The sequence below is a fragment of the Pan troglodytes genome, chromosome 22 (assembly GCF_028858775.2).
Source record: "Pan troglodytes isolate AG18354 chromosome 22, NHGRI_mPanTro3-v2.0_pri, whole genome shotgun sequence".
Lineage (NCBI taxonomy): Eukaryota > Metazoa > Chordata > Mammalia > Primates > Hominidae > Pan > Pan troglodytes.
In genome coordinates this window covers 45580332-45599159 of record NC_072420.2, presented here as the reverse complement: position 1 = coordinate 45599159, position 18828 = coordinate 45580332, and the positions used below count along the sequence as shown (strand labels likewise).

Below are 18828 nucleotides of genomic sequence, written 5' to 3'. Positions count from 1 at the left end.
CCGGGGGTGGTGCAGAAGAGGCTCCCGAGGCCCGGATGCAGGGCCCCACCGCCGGGGGTGGTGCAGAAGAGGCTCCCGAGGCCCGGACACAGGGCCCCACCGCTGGGGATGGTGCCCGAGGGAGTGGCTGTGCTGCTCACCTAGAGGCATCCTGCTCTGGGAGGTACAGGCACTCGCAGCTCTTGGTGGGTTCAGCTGGTCTGGGGGCCCACCTAGGGAACCTCGCAAGACAGCCTCCACGACCTGCCTACACCTCAGACAAGCACACATCAGAAAACCACAGTGCCCAGGGCCCCTGAACGTGACAGGCCGGCCATGCGCCCACAGAGGAAGGGATAGCCCCGTAGCCAGGGGGCACTCGCTGCCACCTCCCATGAGGAGCAGTGTCTGAGGAGTGAATGAGGAGAGCCTGCTGCACAGGCTCGGCCTGGGCCTTGCCAGGCGGGGTCTAGAAAACACACCAGGTGGGGTGCCAAGGGGGAGGCTGCCAGAGGCAGGGCCCTCGGGACCTCCTAGTCTCAGGATGGCACCTGCAAGTCAGAATGAGTGCCACACCCAGAATACAGTGGCACCTGGGGCCCCAGCCCTTCCCTGCTCACCCCTAAGTTTCCATTTGAAAACACTCAGCTGCCCTCCCACCCCAGCTGTCGATGAGGACAGTGACGTGCAGATGGCCTCAGCAGGATGCTGCCAGCCAGGCCCCACCAACCGAACATGTCAAGAACCTTAAATAGCTCCAGCCACCGAGCTCCAAGTGCCAGGTTCAGAAATAGCAACCCACATGCTCAGACACTGCCCCGCCGTCTCCTAGGCAGGGGGGCGCCCGGAGCACATGACACGGACACCCACATAGCAGCACCCCAAACGAGGGAGGGTCCCGTGGGGCCACACAACCCCAACTGTCCACCCGGCCAAAAGACCTCTGCTGGGCGTGGGGCCACATAACCCCAACTGTCCACTCGGCCAAAAGACCTCTGCTGGGCACAGCATCCCCCATGGGAGGGCGGTCCTGAAGCAGCTGGGGCCAGTCCTGTAGGGGAGAAGGAGGGCCCTGGGGCCAACCTTCTGGTGATGGAAGGCGGCCCCGGGAATCCCCAGGCCAGGCCCAAGGTGATCAGGCCACACACTCTGATGTGAAAGTTCCAGAAACAACTTAAACATCAGCCCTGACAGCAGACAGCTCTGATGAGGAGGACTCACTCCCTGAGTGGCCAGGGAAGCTGCCGATTGCTGTCTGGCAAATAGAAAAAGGCAGTGGCTGAGCTTCCTGGGGGCGAGCAGCGCAAGCCCAAGACAGCGGCCCAGGGACCTCGGCGAGCCGGTGAGATCCAGACGTGCACGGCCCACAAAGGCCACACACGACGGGCGAACCCTGCTCGGACAAAGAGCAGCAAGGGCTCCTGAAGACACTGCTAGCTAAGGGCCTTTCCTGAGATGCCCCACCCCGGTTAGTGATCGGCACGTGCAGCAGGCCTGGGCGAGAACACATGTAGGCGAGAGATGGTGCCCACACAGTGCCCTCGGGCAGTGAGAGATGGTGCCCACACAGTGTGCTCGGGCGGCTCCGGGGGCAGGGCCTGGCTTTTATCTCCCAATGTTGCGTATTTGTCTATTCTGCAATGTGTGCATACGCGCTGCTTTCTCAATCATGAAATGTTATTTTCTACAGAAGTAATTTTAGGTAAAAGTTGATCCCTAACCTTCAAGTCTCAGCCACAGGCATGACAGTGAGTGGGGCACAGTGGGCAAAGACGCAGACGTTCACCCTGTGCGTTGAGGACTCAGCCCCTGGATCCAGATGGTAGAGCTGGGACTTGAACAGGACGGGCAAGGGCCACATCCACAGCCTGTCCCCCTGCTTCCTCCCAGGCTGTGCAGCAAGCCAGGGCCATCCATGCCCACTCTCCCTGCCTCTCTCCTACCTCCCTGCGCGATGCCGCAAGATGTTGGCCCCTTGGATGGCTGTGGGCTTCAGCGCCACCAGGAGATGGGAGCCTCCTCTGCGCCCAGTATGGCAGCAGCCACGGTTTCATCTCAAGCTGAGTGAACAGGAGCCAGGCCATGAGACACAGGCACAGGAGAGGCTGGCCAAGCCCAGAGGAATCTTCTCCTGTGTGTTCTGCTGCTGCTGTGTGTTTAAACCATTTTTAAGGCCTTTAAATCAAACCGGCAACTGTAATCCGATGAAGGCTTAGCCTGCTGCACTGTGCCCACGACACGTGTACCCAGTCGCCGCCACGTGCTCCAGGACAGGGACCAGGTGGGGTCACCGTGATCCTCAGGCACAGGTGCAGCCCACACCCGCCTGGGCCAGTCTCTGTGCTCAAAGTTCTATGAGGATAAACCCACAGCAGTTCTACAGCAGCCCCCCGACACCCCCCTTTCGCAGATGAAGGAGGTGATCGCAGAAACCCTGAGGACGCCGGCAAGGAGGTGCAGGAGGCTAGAACCCCAGAGGCCCTGGCTGGCTCCTGACTCCCACTAAGATGGGAGGAAACAGCACTATGTCTGGTCCAAGTCAAATGCCTCAGCATGGCACCATGTGACTGCGTGACCGTGGGCCTGAGAAGCGCCACCAACAGGGCCACGCTCCCAGCCGGACTGGCATAGGCCACGCCTCCGACCCCTAGTCTAGCGTCTCAACAACACGTGGCTCACAAGGATGCCTGGCTTAAGAAACAACAAGTCATTGGGCTCCCAACATACCGGCTGGCACGGCCACACTCTCCGCAGGAGCGCAGGTAAGAAGGCGCGCCACTCCCAGCCGCCGCACCACGCAGCCAAGGCAGGTGACACACAGGGAGCTGCGGCCGAGCCGAGGCCATCTGACCCCAAGCCTCGCTTCCACAGAGCCATCTCCATGTAACTTCCTCGTCAGTTTGTTCTTATTTTAACTTGGGAGTAGATATAAGCAACAAGTACATTCTGCATGGTTTCTGTCATACCCTTGACTTCACAACTGTAAAAAAAGGTCTTTAAAAAGGGATTTTTTTTTTTTGAGATACTGGAAAATAGCAGAAAATGAGCTCATTCTGTTTTCAGGCAGGCACCTGGGACTCAAGCCCAGAGACACAGGCAGGGTGGGGCAAGGCTCATTTTCTGCCATTTTCCAGTTATCTTAAAAAAAAAAAAAATCCCTGAAGACAACCCTGTAACCCCAGAGTCTGTACTGTCTGATGAGGAGCTGGGACTTCCCAAGTCTCCGCTGTGCAAGGCAGGAGGGAGAGCCTTCGTCTCTATCCCGGGACTGTCCCACACCTGGGCTGACCTGACAAGGACACAGCTCTGCTGCCCTCTGCTGGCCAGATCACCAGGGCAGAGGGACGGCCAGGAAGCCAAGGTCGCGCCCTCCACCGCAGGTGCCTGGGGGTGGAGTGGGGTCTAAGCAGGTACGATCACCTGGGCAGCGCTCTGTGCTGACCGGGGGAGCCAGCCCTGCCCAAGGGCTGGGTGCAGGAGCTCGGGATGTCCTTGCACCACAGCCTGGTGGCCTCGTCACCCAGTCCAACACGCCTGCAGACGCAGACGTGTTCCACTGACAGCAGCAGCAGGTCGTACACAGCCGGGAGACGCAGGCAGAAGCGGCAGGAGTGGCTGCCGGAGCAGCAATGGCGGCGGTGGGTGCCCTGTGCCCTGCGTCTAAGAGTAGGCCTCTGTGGCTTCAGAGCCTAGCCCCATGGTGCGCTCTGGCCTGCTGCGGCTGCACAGAGGGTTCTGGGGAGCAGGTGGGGCTGGGGCCGCGCTTTGGGGACCCAGACAGCAGTGTGGTCCCTGTGTCCACCCGGCCGAGGGTGCTGGGTTCCTCTGGAGGAGGCTATGGTACAGGGCCACCTGGGCTGCATCCCTAGGATCCACCCCACATCGGTGTGACTGCCAGGCCCGACACTCCTGACAGCCGGGCCCAGGGCCCAGGGCCCACAATCCACTCCCAGATCAGGAGCAGCCCCCGGGCAAGGTCACAAACCGTGTGAGGGGGAGCCAGGGCTGCATGCTCCACAGAGCCAGCAGGAGCAGGAGCAAGCAGCAGCCAAGTCGGGGCTCGGGACCCTGGCCTCTCTGCACTCTTACCCTTGCAGACTCAGAGATGCCTGCTCCTGCTGCCTGGCCTCTCGCTGCTTCCAACGGCCACTCCAATCTCAAAGAGGGGGTTGGGGCCAAGCCCGGGTGCTGTCAGAGCCCGGCTGGGTGTGCACACACTCAGACCCTGCCACCTTGGCCCCCTCTGGACCTTGGGCATCAACAAGCTCTGGGAGGAAGCCAAGGCGGGGGCTGAGGGTGGCTTGGCGCTGGCCTGCAATGGCCGGACCCCACACTTGCTCACACACACACTTCACCACTCCACGCCTGACTCCAGTCTCCCTTGGAGGCATGAGATCCAGGCCAGTAGCATGAGCTGAGCTCAGCCTGCCAGGCCAAGTGGGTGAAATGAGCCCAGCGGGCCCGGACAAAACTCAAGTAAAGGTGCCACCGGCCACAGGTATCTGGCCAGAAAAGCAACACCCCCAAAATCCTGTACCACCACCGGCACCTCTCATGGCCCCCCCGCCCCCAAGCCGTCCACCGTGCTGTGAGCTCCCTCTCCAGCAATGGTGACAGGCCTCCCAACATCCTCTGCTCCAGGGGGCCCCAGCCCCACCCGGCTCTGAGTCCACACCAGGCCTTGCCCGACCCTGCCTGTGTCTGAGCTTGAGTCCCAAGTGCCTGTCTGAAAACAGGCGGGCTCGTTTTCTGGTATGAAGGAACACAGAACTAGAAATCCAATTCTAAGTGTGCTCCATGACCGGCTCCCCAGACGCCCGATGCTCCATGACCAGCTCCCCGGACGCCCGATGCTCCACCACCAGCTACCCGGACCGCCCGATGCTGCATGACCAGCTCCCCGGACGCCCGATGCTCCACGACCAGCTCCCCGGACCGCCCGATGCTCCACGACCATCTCCCCGGACCGCCCGATGCTCCACGACCAGCTCCCCAGACCGCCTGATGCTCCACGACCACCTCCCCAGACGCCCGATTGCCCGATGCTGCATGACCAGCTCCCCGGATGCCCGATGCCAAGGATTGGCGCCGTGCCCAAGGCTGGAGGATCAGCCACCACTGGACACCCGGCCGGCTGCCAGGCTCTGGTATCGCATAAGCCAGCTAGAGCTGGCCACACAGCACGCACAGCAGGTGGCACTGCGTTGGGGGAGGCTCAGGAGACGGGTGCTCACCCCGGCTCTGCCACAGGTCCCTCGCCACCCCTAGAGCGGACATGGAGGAGCTATAGCCCCGACATGGGGTCCACAGGCTGCCGCAAAGCCCCTGCATGCACAACGCGGCCCACAGGCAAAGCTGAGTCCTGCTGGGGAGGTGCAGGGGGTCTTAGAGAGCTGGGGCGGGGAGGGGACTCTAGGCCAGCCTCAGCCCTGCACCCATGCCCTCCCCCTCCCGTGGCAGGAGGCTGCAGAGCTCAGAGGGTCCCTCCCAGGATGCCCGTAAGGGTAAGGCAGGCTCCAGGGCACAGGAAGGGAAACGGGTCAGATGTGGCTTCCTGGCGAGCTGGGATCCCAAGGGCTTGAAAAAAAACATAGGAAAGATGCCATGAACTTGTTAGTCACAGGGACTAACAAGCCCCACCACTTCCCAGGGCTAGAGGGGGAGAGGAGGGGCGCAGATGGGCACACGGGTGTCCACCAGGTGATGGGCCACAGCCTAGACCCCTCCCCTGGGCCACCCGGCTCCTTGGCCAGAGACGCAGCATGCAGTGCTATTCCTGACTCAGGCAGGGCACGGACGATGAGACACATCTTGGGAAGGCGGTGTCGCACTAAGCCAGGCAGACAGGCACCCACAGGCCGCCACCTCACCTCCATAGCCAGGCAGGTCATTGAAGGGTGGCGGCCAAGTCACAGGATGCAGTATCTGCATGACATGGGCACTCAGGCCCCAGCACAAGCCCGGGGTGGGGTGGGGGTAGGGACGCAGGGCACCAGCCAATCAGGAGCTGAGGAGACCACACCAAAAAAACAGAACTGTTCCTGGAGAGAGGGAGGAACGTGGTGAGGAGCAACCAAGATGCAAAGGACCCCACTGAGGCGCCTGGATACCTCGGAGGCCTGAAGAAAAGGGGCTGGAGCCCCCAGACCAGGGCAAGCCCCTCCGCCTGTGGGGCTACTCCTCTAAGGGTCTGCAGGTCCCACCCATGAGGGTCTGTGGGCCCTGCCACCCTGCCAAGCTGGTGCTTCACATCCCAGGGCAGGGGAAGTGGAGGCCTGTCCCTCCGTCTGAGCCCTCTGTGATGTCCGATGGTCCCCTTCATCCAGCCCGGGGCTCTTCAGTGCAGAAAACCCACAGCAGGGCGGTGGAAGGAATATGCACCAGAACCGTGGGCTGAGAGCCACAGCCAGAGACGGCTGGCCAGAGGCCTCGCTCCAGGAGGGCTGTAATGGGGGCCCACGGCGATGAGCTCAGAACGCCCCTCCCACAGGACAGCCACCTGGAACGCACCTCAGGGACAACCTCCAAGGCACCATTTTGGAGCACCTTCTCCTGAATCCCCCTGGGGCACCAAGGCAGAAATCACAGCCATGGGCAGTGCACAAAGCCACCGGCTCCTGGCCAGAACCACTAAGTGCCTCCCCAGGCCAAGGCTCCTCCCCAACACCCAAAACCCTGACCCTGCCGCACCACTCAAATAATTCCCATCCTTGTGCCCCTCAAGGCGGGCTATGGGAAACACCTGCACACAAGCAGGAAGTGCCAGAACGGGCCACGCTACTGTCAGCACGAGCTCAGGGCTGGGGAGCGCCAGAACGGGCCACGCTACAGTCCGGTCAGCACAAGCTTTAAGATTTTTATGCACAAATAAGGGTATGTGAATTAAGAAAAAATTAATTACCCAACGGACTCACAAACAATAGAATCTTCAAATTTTTTCAACTTATTGTTCAATTATTTCAAGAAAACATTTCTATGCTCTACTCTGATAACGTGGTTCTGAAATTTGAAATCAATCTTTGACATTGTAAAGTTCAAGCTTCTACCCTCTCCCACCAGTTACTCTAAATTAATGAGGTTTGAGCTTACAAAAAACAAAGACCAGGCCGGGCGTGGTGACTCACACCTGTAATCCCAGCACTTTGAGAGGCCAAGACAGGCAGATCTCCGAGGTCAAGAGATCGAGACCATCCCGGCCAACGGGGTGAAACCCCATCTCTACTAAAAATACAAAAATTAGCCAGGCGTGGTGGCATTAGCTGGGCGTGGTGGCATGTGCCTGTGGTCCTGTCCCCGCTACTCAGGAGGCTGAGGCAGGGGAATCACTTGAACCCAGGAGGCGGAGGTTGCAGTGAGCCAAGATCATGCCACTGCACTCCACCCTGGCGACAGAGCAAGACTCTGTCTCCAAACAAACAAACAAACAAAAAACAAACAAACAAAAACAAAGATCCAGCGTGGCTCAAAGGAGAGGCCACAGGGCTGCTGGGCACGACCTCAGCCCAAGAACGCTGCGAGGCCAGATGTTGCTAAAGAGGAGTTTCCCTGGTAGGCAAGACGGGTCGTGAGCGTGACGTCTCCCTAAATTAGGAGGGGAAGAGGGGACGTGACAGTCAGTGCAGCAGGTGACCTTGGGGACCAGATGAGCCACAGGGGCTTCAAGGGAGAGGGCCAAGAAAAGGCAGAGGAAAGAGGCTGCTGTGTGAAAGAGCTCTGAGAAGCTCAGGCCAGAGCCAGGTCACTGAGACCCACGACTCCCATCCCCTTGGGGACAGCCTTAAAGGCCTTGTCAGCAACCAGGGACACAGCTCGGGCGGACCACCCACATCAAGCGTTCCTGGCTGGAAGGCACAACTTCTCTCTGGAGTTACCTGGCCTGGTCACCTCACCAGGTCCTCCTTGGAGAGAAGGAGCAGGAAGCCAGCACTGGTTAAATGTACCTGGATCTTTCTAGAGGCACAGTGAGGCCCTCAGCATCTATGAGCTATGTCTGTCGCTGCTTTGTGGACAATGGAGCTAAGGGTCACAGAGCACCCATGATCACATGACTTGTGCCCAAGGAATTAGGGCTGGCCCACCTCTGGGCAGCTGCAAAACCCACTCATCCCCAGCCTTCCCACCAGACAAACCTCGGTCAACAGATGCAGAGCGGGCACCTCCACAGCCTTCACTGCACTGTTTTAAACGTTTCACACCAACTACCTCATCTCAACCTCAAAACTGCAAGAACTTAGGAGATAAATACTGTTACCTCCTTTGACAGGTGCAAAGCCCAGGCCCAGAGCGATCAAGTGTCCAGCCAGAGGCTACCAGGTGGTGAGGGGCAGAGGCCCAGAGCCCACGATCTTAACAGGCCATCTACAGGCCCCAGACCCGGCTCCTGCCCTGTCCTGGCGCTCCCAGCTCTGCTGACTGTGAAGCCACGTGCAGTCTTCACTGTCACACTGGTGCCCTGAGCTCTGCCCCTACAGCCAGGCCCTCTCCCTCCCCAACCTATGGCTTCCCGAGGCTGTCAAGATGTAAAAAGTATTCCTTGTGCTCCTCACCGACTCCCTTAGATGAGTGAAGGAAGCTTTTTCCTGGATTTATCCCTGGGGAGTGACACTGCTCACCATCCTCCAGCCAGAAAGTCAACACTCCCGGCATTGACCATGGTGGCCGGGAACTCTCTAAAACACCTCAGACTCAGCAGGAGGTGCAGGGGGACTGCGTTCCCTGCTAAGCTCCGGACACTGGAGTGAGTGGGAGTTCCCAGACCCTCTCACTGGCCAGGCTGACGTGTGTGCTGCAGGGCTGCAAGGAGCACAACCAGGAGACGGGGAAGGGCTGCGCATGGATCTGATGAAACTGAGAGGACCCTGCTTCGGCTTCAGGATCTAAACCCTCAAGAGTTATTTGTACAAAATGATAAGCAGCTAACCTCTGCAACACATAAAGCACTTGTTTAAGAAAAGGATCAAAACTGCCCCAAACATACAGACAGACCACGAGAGAATCAGCACACACGGAGAAAACAGTTCAAACCCTGTAGGTCACCAAAGCCCAAGTTCCTGTGGCTTCAGCGTGGCTGCCAGGATGCAGAGCAGTTCTTGCAGAGCTGCGGGGACATGATGCAGCCCAGGGGCAAAACCGCAGCTGCAATCTACTCTGGGGAATCGCCCCAAGAAACAGCCAGGGGCATCCCTTGCTCAAGGACATTGTCAGGTACAGGTTAGCTGGAAAGCTGCTGAGACCTCGGGTGTGTGAGTGAACAATCCCAGATCTGCTGGGCATCAGCATGGTAACCCGTGCACTCGAGCCTGCCTCACCTCTCCTGACGGAAGTGACGCTCCTCACGTCCAGCTCCAGCTTCTGAACCAAGGCGCTGGGGTCTATCTTGGTCCTGGCAAAGATGTTGGTGTTGATGAACGCCCAGTCCTAATGTCCCCAACAAAAACGGACGAAAAGAAGAGGTGTGAGACTTGCTCTGTGGTTTCAGAGGGACATTAAAGGTGAGGAGAAGATGGAGGACAAGAACCTGGATTCCCCAGCTTCTCTGCCCGGGAGGACCTGGGGGAAACAACCCTCACCTCCCAGAGCAGGAGCCTCCGGTTCCAGAGCTCCAGGGCAGACCCGCAGCGCCCAGGCCCACCTGCTCCCTGCCTTCAATCACCAGACGGGCTTCACTCCTGGTTCTTCAGGAGTCAGGACCAGTATCTCAAGAACCAAATTTCCTTCCCAACCATTTCGTCTTACTCTTTCTACAACATTCTCCTGTGTCACAGAAGAAACCTGCAGCTGAGCAGATGAAGGATAGGCAGCTCCCAGCCTGCCAGCTCTTTCAGCTCAGACTGACCACATCCCATCAGAACTAGTCATCTCAGCAGCCTCTCTGCCAGGTCTGTTTCTGAGCCACACTCATCCCTGCATGAAGATTTCAGTTCCTCCAAGTCAGCTGCCGACCACACTGTGAGGAGACAGAACCCCCCGGTCCCTGACCCCCGTGCTGCCCGGCCCATTCATGTGCAAGCCTCACTGACCTTGGCAGGGAAGGCGGCATTGACCTCAACAGAGGTTTCTGAAGGGGGTCAGAATACGCCACCCCAAAACATGTCACTTTGGCAAAATAATTATTTTGAGCTAAAGGCACTTAAAAATATAGCAGGTACCAAGAGGGCATATTAATCCCCTCCCTGTTTTTCCTGAAAGGAGATAAAACCCCCATATGGAAGATGCCCTCCTACACCAGAAGGCAAGTGACATTCTTATCATCAGGGACGGATCAGAGGAGCCAAGAGCACTCTGTACAGACACACCTGGTGAACACAACCCCTCCCCTCCTGCAGCCTCCCCACGTGGTTTAGTTTTCCACAACCGCCTCCGTTCAACCTCTCACCCTCTCAAAGAAGCACAAAGTTCTCCCACTTCCTTGTCTTCATTTCCTTATAAGGCTCCCATGTCACATAAAACTTCAATGAATGGGTATGCTTTTCTCCTGTTAAATCTGTTTTATGTAATTCTAAATCTCAGGCCCAACCTAAAAACCTTGAAGGTAGAGATAAAATATGGCCTCGCTCACATTACAGAGGAGGAGACAGGATGCAGATGAGGTAGAAGGCATCCAGGGCACCAAGAGGTGCCAGGCTGGACTGCAACTCCCCAGGTGCCCTCACCCACAGCACCTGAGGGAGAAGTCCTTGGTCTTGGAGGGTTACGTGGCAGGGACAGAAAAGTCGGTAGGTGGGAAAATATCAGACTCACGGGGGAACAGTGCTGGAGACCAGGGCAGCCTTCAGATGGGCAGGCAGGTGGCTGAGGCAGCACAGGTAGGCTGAGGCCTCACAGGCAAACAGGGACCAGGTGGGGACAAGGGGTGCAGCATGCAGCCTTCCAGATCATGAATGTATGTTGGTATACGGCAGACGACTGCTTTTCCCACTGTACCTGGGACATTCTCCATGGTAGCACTTTATATCTCATTAATGCATATTTTTGGAGCTTAATAAAAAAATGCTGGCACAGGTTTCAATGAGCCAAGACAACTAAGGGCACGCCCCTCTCCTGCTAGTAGAGAGAGATGTCACCTGAGAAGCTGAAGCTGCTCCTGCCCCATCTCTGGTGTCCTGACACGGAGCTCCTGCCCAGGGGCGGTAGGCTGCAAAAAGGAAGAACTCCATAGCTCTGCCAGAGGGGACTCGCTTTGTCTGGAGCTCCTGCGAGGGCTCTCACGCCTACGGGTGTTGTTGACCAGGAAGGAGCTCTGGGTGGTGACGGATGCAGAGGGCAGGGTGCCCAAGGCTCCTGGGTAGACAGTAAGCCCCTCTGACCCAGGAACAACTCCCAGGAAGTCGCATCCCTGGCAGTCTGGAGGCTGTGCGCATGTTCAAGGGCGCACCCTACCAGGAGTGAGCAGAGGGACTCTGTAAGCTACTAGTCCTTGGCTGTGCCTCTGAGGGCAGAAATGAAGGTCAAAAATGTGAACACGCTGAACCTGACAGCCACCTCCAAGCCAGAGGTATCCAGTGGTAAAAGGCAAAAACCCACTGGCCAAGGAGGCTTTAAGAACAATTGCTGACCAGTGAGGAGCTTAAGCAGATCCAACTAGCCAGGCTAAAAGAGGAAAACAGGAAGAAAAAAAAAAAAAAGCCAAGGGGGCACATCAGAGGCTGCACACAGCCGGAAGGGGACAAGGAGAGAGGTCACATAGTTCAGTTCCAGATCAATAAACAAAGTAATCAAGCAGATACTAATCACTGGTTGCTACAGGACTATCCAAAATGCCCAATTTTCCACAAAAAGTGATACATTCAAAGAAGGCCCACCTGCTCCTACCTGCCAGCATGAGCCAGGCAACAGAAACTGCTTTGAGCAGCCCACATGTAAAGAATTCAGAGTAGGCATTATAAATATTTCTAAGGACTAAAAGAAACCGTGTCTAAAGAATTAAACGAAGGTATAATGACATTCTCACATCAAACAGAACACATCAGTAAAGAGAAATTATTTTTAAAATGAGGAGGAACAGGAGAAGAGAAAGTAAATAAATCCTGGAGTCAAAAAAAAAAAAAAATGAAAATTTCACTGGAAAGGTTCAAAAGCAGCTCTGGGCTGGCAGAACATCAGTAAACTTGAATTAAGATAGATTATGCCATCTGAAGAAAAGAGAAAAACTGAGTGAACAGCGCCTCAGAGCACTGTGGGACACCATTAAGCACGACGTACATATTTATAATGGAAGTATCCGAAAGAGAGGAGTGACAGAAAAGGGCAGAAAAAAATATTCAAGGAAATAATGGCTGAAGACTTGCCAATGTAACGAAAAACATTAACCTACACACGCAAGAAGCTCAGTGAACACGCAAAATAAATGCAAAGACACCTTACACCAAGACACATCGGTCAAAATATTTAAGGCAAAAGCCAAAAAAAAAAAAAATCCTGAAAGCAATAATTCCATTCACATGCAGTGTCTAGAATAAAGACAGAAGGTAGATTCGTGCTTGCTTGGCTGAGTGGGATGGGGAAACAGGCAGCTGACTGCTAAAGGGAACGGGGTCTCTCTTCAGTTTGCTCTCCGTTCTTCTCTAACTCTGGGAACGTCCTTTCCTTTCCTGGGAGCTCAGTGCGATTCAGGAACCTCTGGGGTCCGCGTGGCAACCCTGGACCGCAGCGGGAGGTTCCTGGCTCTCTCCCCTCCCCGGGAGCGGCGCGAGTCCGTGTGCCCAGGACGGCAGCGCAGAGCGGTGCCTCGGAGTTTACGACGCTTCGCGAAGCAAGAAGGTCGCGTCTGTCGCGCAGCAAACGCCCGCAGAGCCCGAGGGAAGGCCGGGGTCGCGGAACCCTCCCGGAGGCGGCGCCCCGCAGCTCACCCGCCCTCGGACCCACGCGGCAGCCCCCGGCCAGCGCCTCCCCAACTCACCTTCCCCGCGGCCGAGGCCGGCGGAGGGGTCGCCTCCGGGGCAGGGGGCGCGGGGCCGGGGGCGGCCTCCCCTTTCGGCCTCACGGCAGCCTGGTGCACTCGGGCGCGCAAACCCCTCACTTTCCCCATCTTCCCGGCGGAGCACGGCGAACGTGCGGAGCGCCTCCCGGAAGCTGGTCCTGCGTTCTCGCCGCCCGGCGGAAACAGGCGCCGCGGGTGCCGGGAGCCCCGCGGGCGCCGGAAGTACCCGGAAGCGGCTCGGGCGGGCGCAGGGTAGGGGGTGTAGGGTGGCGGCGCTCCGCCTTTCACCGACGCAGCTGGGAGAAACAGACCGGAGGACGCGGGTGGCGCGGAGCACGAGAAACAACGAGTTTCTGTCTAGATCGTGGGAGACCCAAGCCCGGGGTTCCGTCCAAGGTCGGGGATGGAGAGGACGCGACCCCCGCGGCAGTCGAGATGGCCTTTTTAAAATTCTATATTTGAGAAGGAGTCTCGCGCTGTCGCCCAGGCTGGAGCGCAATGGCGCGAAATCGGCTCATTGCAGCCTCGACGTCCGGGACTCGAGCGATCCTCCCGCCTCAGCCTCTCGAGAAGGTGGGACCACCGGTGGGCACCGCCACGCCCGGCTAATTTTTATTAATGTTTTGCTACAGCCGGGATCTTGCTGTGTTGTCTGGCTGGTCTTAAACTCCTGGGCTCCAGCGATCCTCCCTCCTCGGCCTCCCAAAGCGCTGGGGTTACAGGCATGAGCCACACTGCGCCTGGCCAAGCTAGTGCATTTTAATTGACTTTCACTTCATGTCAATTTATTTTTTACACTATTCCATTTAGTCCTCAGAACAGTTCCTTAGAATTGGGTATTGCTCCGTTTACGTGGGAAACATAGCAGCGAGGTAACGGGCTGGGTCCCGTGCTGGGAACGGGAGCCCTGCTCATCTGACTGCTTGCACCCTGTGCTGTCTATGCTGGGCGTACTGGGGTGCGTTAGGGAAGAGACCACAGGTACGATGCAATGCCTGTCCTCAAGGAGCCCATTGTTCTCATGGGAACACAAAGCTGACACATCGAGAACAAACTATGGAACAGGCTGTGGCTGGGGGCCATGAAGGAAGGCTGCCAAGTCGGGGCCCAGCCAGGTAGCAGCCACACCTCTATCTACCCTGTTCCCCAACACTGGGCACCAGCACTCGCCTGCCCAGGACCCGCAGTGAAAACCCAGCCACAAAAAAATGCACTTTGGAGAAGAGTAGCAGGTCCCAGGCAGAGCCAGGGCCACCTCTCAGAAAGGACATCAAGTTTCTTGCCCAGCTGAGAGATGGACAGATGACCGCACAAGCCACTCACAGCCCAAGGTGATAGACTCTAGGATATATTCAAGGCTGAGCAACTGGCTTCAAGTCGTGTCTACTTACATATTCAAAGACCTATTGAGCATTCACAAGTCATTCTTTTTACCCTCCAACTAGCCGTGTTCTCAACCAGTCTACCTAGGAATGCTGTTGGCTGTGAAAACTCCAGAGATGAAAACTCCAGAGGCTGGTATCTTTAGAGTTCCTTCAGGGTGCGTTCAGCATCTGAGCCTAGCGACTCTTGAGGTGAAAGTGCTGATCTTTTTTTTTTGGTGAGACAGTCTCACTCTGTCACCCAGGCTGGAGTGCAGTGGCGCAATCTCAAAGTGCTCATCTTTATGTACTTTGGATGCCGGTGAATGCCTGTTGTTTCAGCCAGCTGGATCACTTTACCTGTTAACCATTCCAACGTGAGTTTACTTCATGGAATTGTGCCTGTTTATAAAGAACATATTCTAGCTGGGCGCGGTGGCCCACGCCTGTAATCCCAGCACTTTGGGAGGCTGAGGCAGGCAGATCACCTGAGGTCAGGAGTCTGAGACCAGCCTGACCAACGTGGAGAAACCCCATCTCCACTAAAAATACAAAATTAGCCAGGTGTGGTGGCGCATGCCTGTAATCCCGGCTACTCAGGAGGCTGAGGGAGGAGAATTGCTTGAACCGGGGAGGCAGAGGTTGCAACGACCCAAGATCGCACCGTTGCACTCTGGCCTGGGCAACAAGAGCAAAACTCTGTCTCAAAAAAAAAAAAAAAATCTATATTTAAAGATCAGCCTCCTCTTCCACTGCCAGCCCAGTGTTTGAGACTGCTATGGTTTGAATGTTGGTCCCCTCTGAAACCCATGTTGAAATGCAATTGCCGTCATACTAGTATTAAGATGTGGCACCTTTAAGAGGTGATTAGACCACAAGGACTCTACCGTCAGGAAAGGGTTAATGTTATCATGGGAGTGGGTTTGTTATCAAAGTATTTTTCATAAAAGGACTAGTTTGCCCCCCTTTTGGCACACTCTTGCCCTCTCTTTGCTGTTCCACCATGGGATGACACAGCAAGAAGGCCCTTGCCAGTTGCCAGCTCTTCTGTCTTGGACTTCCCAGTCTCCAGAACCATGAGCCAGTAAATTTCAGTTCATTATATAAATTACCTAGTCTGTGGTATTCTGTTATAGCAGCACAAAACAGAGTAAGGCAGTGACAAAGATACTCACCTGTACAAAGGAGGAAGCTTCAAAAGAAGCCATTCATGTATGGGGTGGGACTGCAGAAGGACCACAGTAGAGAATCCCTCACCAATAAGGAACTGTGTTAATCAGGTAACTAATTAATTAAAAAAAAATTAAGAGACAGGGTCTCACTCTGTTGCCCAAGTTGGAACAGTGGTGCAATCATAGCTCACTGTAACGGTGACCTCCTGGGCTCAAGTGATCCTCCCATCTTAGCCTCCTGAATAGCTGGGAACACAGGCATGTGCCACCACACCTGGCTAATTTTTTGGGTTTTTTTTTTTGGTAGAGACACAATCTCCCTATGTTGCCCAGGCTGATCTTGAACTCCTCGGCTCAAGTAGTCGTCCCACTTCAGCCTCCCAAAATGCTGAGATGACAGGCGTGAGCCACTGCCATGTGGCCCCAGATTTTCTTTTTTAAGAAGTCATATATGTACATGATACTGTAGGGGAGGCAAATATCCACCTCCCTCCTCTTAGGTTCCTGGCTGGGCCTGGGAACTCAGTTGAAATCAGATGGATTAACAAGAGAAATGTATACAAATTTAATGTCACTTTTATGTCACACAGGACCCTCCTAAGGAAGCAAAGACCCAAAGAAGTGACGAAACCTATGTGCTTTTGCAGGAGGCTGAACAAAGAGGCAGTTGTGGAAAAGTAAACCGTGTGGGGAGGCTTAAGAACGACAGGAATTACTTTAATTACTTTAATGTCTGTACAGAATTCTGTCGGCTATGGACGTGCTTCCCTGTAGAGGAATCTTTCTTTGCCCGGTACAGGGAAGGCATCTTTCACCTGAGCGTTTTTATCTCCTGTCTTCAGGAAGAAAAGGAGAGATCCGATGATGCTCTTGCCTGTGCCATTTTTCAAGTGCCTTAGGTAGAAGTGATTCTTATGTCAAAGTGGCAGAGTGAGCCACCCTTCGATCCCAATGGAAACGTCCTAAAAGGTGTTGACAGTGAACAGTTCCCCTTCCCCCCCGATGCCAGAGCCTAGTTCTCTGCCCACTTGAAACCATGATTATGGGTTTCCTATCACAATTCTGTAGACTTTTATACAAAAAGAGTTTTATCTATGAGAAAATATTTTTCAGTGATCCTGTTCTTCACACCAATTAAACCTGACTGTTCCCTGCTCCGCGCCTGGCTTCTCTCACGTCATAAAGATCTTACCGTTTGCCCCTCATTCCTCCTGTCACTCCATAGCGGCTGCAGAGGACACTGGATGTGACATGGCTCCATCAGTTCCCACATGGCTTGTTCCCTCTCTCCTGCTGTAACTGACATGCTGGCATGCACATTGCCTTATACATACAAACAGAAGCTTTCCAAAGAGAAGTTTCAGGAAATTCACGTGGAATGTTTGGCAGTTGGTGTATATAAAAAGCTCAGGCCTGGCCGGGTGCAGTGGCTTACACCTGTAATCCCAGCACTTTGGGAGGCCGAGGCGGGCAGATCATGATGTCAGGAGATCAAGACCATCCTGGCTAACACGGTGAAACCCTGTCTCTACTAAAAATACAAAAAATTAGCTGGGCGTGGTGGTGGGCGCCTGTAGTCCCAGCTACTCAGGAGGCTGAGGCAGGAGAATGGCATGAACCGGGGAGGCGGAGCTTGCAGTGGGCCGAGATCGCACCACTGCACTCCAGCCTGGGCGATGGAGCGAGACTCCGTCTCAAAAAAAAAAAAAAAAAAAAAAAAGTAAAAATAAAAAACTCAGGCCTGCTGCTCCCTTCGTGTTGTACCCAGGAGTGGCCAGAAGGCTCCTCTCCAGGCCTCACAGGGGGAAACACTGGTCTAGTGAGAGACCTGGGTCCTGCCCATCAGGACCAAAGCGGCACGTGCGAGGATCCTGCAGGCCAAGAGACAATAGCGATTACAAACCCCAGCCCCAGCCTTGCAGCTGACCTTGCAGGTGACGCCCTGCCTGGGTGTCTCGGTGCAGCTGCACATCAGGGGCCTCTGCTGGACAGAAGCTCTGAGTCCACACTCAGCCCCCAGGCGCTGGAGCTGGTAGGTGACACGATGCACTCTTATTTGGGATTCTGCTGCCTCTTTCTGTTCAACAAGTGAAGCCTCAGAATGCAGAGAGGGGGCTAGGAGAGGCCCCTGCAGACATGCTGGGCCTCATGGGGCCTCACGGCTGTCCAGAGCCAAACCATGCGGTGCTGCTCTGCTCCAGCCATGGCCAGTGGTGAAAGGGACAGAGGGAATCACTGATGCCTGCAAGGATGCTCTGACCCCTCAGGAAGGCTGCCCAGGTGCCCACCTTCAGGGAGACCCACAGATGCCCCATGCTGGGGGGGCACAGTATGAGTGGCTGAATCCTTGCAGAGCCAGTGCTAGGCCTGGACCCCTGCAGATGCAGGGGGTGCCCCAGGGAGGGTCTCCATGGACTCTGAGCCTGCCTCTGCCCTGGACTGTCTCCTGCTCCTGCTCTCTCCTCTCTGCCCCTGGAGTGGTGTGTGCTGGCTCTAGGTCAGTAGGAGGCTTCATTCAGAAATGCCTTTCAGCATGCTGCCCAGACCACGTCTCTGTTTCAGGAGCACTGCCACGAGAGGGGATGCTGCCGTGGCTGCGCCAGCTTCAGCCCTTTCCCTGCACCGAGATGTCCCAGTGAGCGGCTGGGTGCTCACAGTTCCCGTTGGGCCATCAGAGGAAGATCAAAGATCAACCCTCCCCCATGGGCTCTTGCCTGCCTGCCAGGTGGGTTTCCTGCCTGTCTCCCAGCCCCCAAGAGCTCCACGGACTCTGCCGGTAGCTGCTTTAAAGGAGGGAGGGAGTTTTCTGATCCTCTGGACATCCCTGGGGCTGGAGCTATGGGCTGAGCCATAGGAGAGCCAGCCCAGCTCCCTGGGGTTTGGGGGCTGTGTCTCTCCATCCCTTAGTAAAAATACAGCAACTCCCAACTCAGAGTCGAGGGTCAATAGTCACAAAACCTTGGTGCAGCCTGGAACAGGCATAGAGGTCTCAGCAGAGCTGCCCAAGGACAAGACCTAAGATCCAGCAGGGAACTATGTAGTCACCCCGAGAGGCCCAGCTCTCTCCGTGAGCTCTGGGCCTAGGGTGGGGGTGGTTGTCGGTTCTGCGCGCACTGTTCCCCCTACATGATGGGTCCATCCCACTTGGCTTCTCTCACTCGCTTCCCTCCTGTGGAGAAGCCTGTCCAGGTATCACTGCCTCCAGGAAGCTGTCTCTGATTTCTCCAGTTGAACAGTGAGATTTGCCACACCTCACATGCATCGCTCTTGTCCCTGGAATTGTAACCATAGGTTTTCCTGTCTCCTGGAGGACAAGGATGAGGGCTTTCCACTTGAGTCTCCCTGGTGGAGCCCAGCTCCTGACATACCTGGTGAAAGTTCTCAAGAAAAGAACATG

At 55.9% G+C, this 18828-nt stretch overlaps 2 protein-coding genes across 9 annotated transcripts in view; one reads left to right on the top strand and one right to left on the bottom strand.

Moving 5' to 3' along the window:
* The window catches only part of SLX9 (SLX9 ribosome biogenesis factor), a 38724-nt gene extending 25605 nt beyond the window's left edge, over positions 1-13119 (bottom strand). For 5 of the 6 annotated variants that reach the window (XM_054675132.2, XM_009441556.5, XM_054675137.2 and 2 more), the window contains exons 1-2: positions 12878-13119; positions 9288-9396 (exon numbers count right to left, since the gene is read on the bottom strand). In XM_054675132.2, the coding sequence (XP_054531107.1) occupies positions 9288-9396; positions 12878-13006 (238 nt within the window). In that variant the 5' untranslated portion in view covers positions 13007-13119. The remainder of the gene's footprint in view (positions 1-9287; positions 9397-12877) is intronic. The other variant, XM_054675134.2, reaches the window with a different exon arrangement.
* Position 13120: 1 nt separating this feature from the next.
* On the top strand, positions 13121-18363 carry LOC101059045 (uncharacterized protein encoded by LINC01547). 3 transcript variants are annotated; one of them, XM_063803503.1, is made up of 3 exons: positions 15358-15539; positions 17200-17463; positions 17994-18363. In XM_063803503.1, exons 1-3 carry the CDS (start codon positions 15474-15476, stop codon positions 18276-18278), a joined length of 615 nt encoding a protein of 204 aa, XP_063659573.1. In that variant the 5' UTR covers positions 15358-15473; the 3' UTR covers positions 18279-18363. The 3 variants fall into 3 exon arrangements, 1 of the variants encoding a protein (XP_063659573.1); XR_010154428.1 differs by lacking the exons at positions 15358-15539; positions 17200-17463; positions 17994-18363 and adding exons at positions 13121-14636; positions 16022-16583; XR_010154429.1 differs by lacking the exons at positions 15358-15539; positions 17200-17463 and adding an exon at positions 14501-14636 and having other exon boundaries at positions 17994-18079.
* The last annotated feature ends 465 nt before the right edge of the window (positions 18364-18828 follow it).

Bases quoted from the DNA above. Each gene is read 5' to 3' on its own strand.
- LOC101059045 (XM_063803503.1), top strand. From the start codon at position 15,474: ATGGGGTGGGACTGCAGAAGGACCACAGTAGAGAATCCCTCACCAATA. The intron at 15,540-17,199 runs GTAACTAATTAA...TGTTGTACCCAG, and splicing joins TAAGGAACTGTGTTAATCAG to GAGTGGCCAGAAGGCTCCTC. The intron at 17,464-17,993 runs GTAGGTGACACG...TCTCTGTTTCAG, and splicing joins GCCCCCAGGCGCTGGAGCTG to GAGCACTGCCACGAGAGGGG.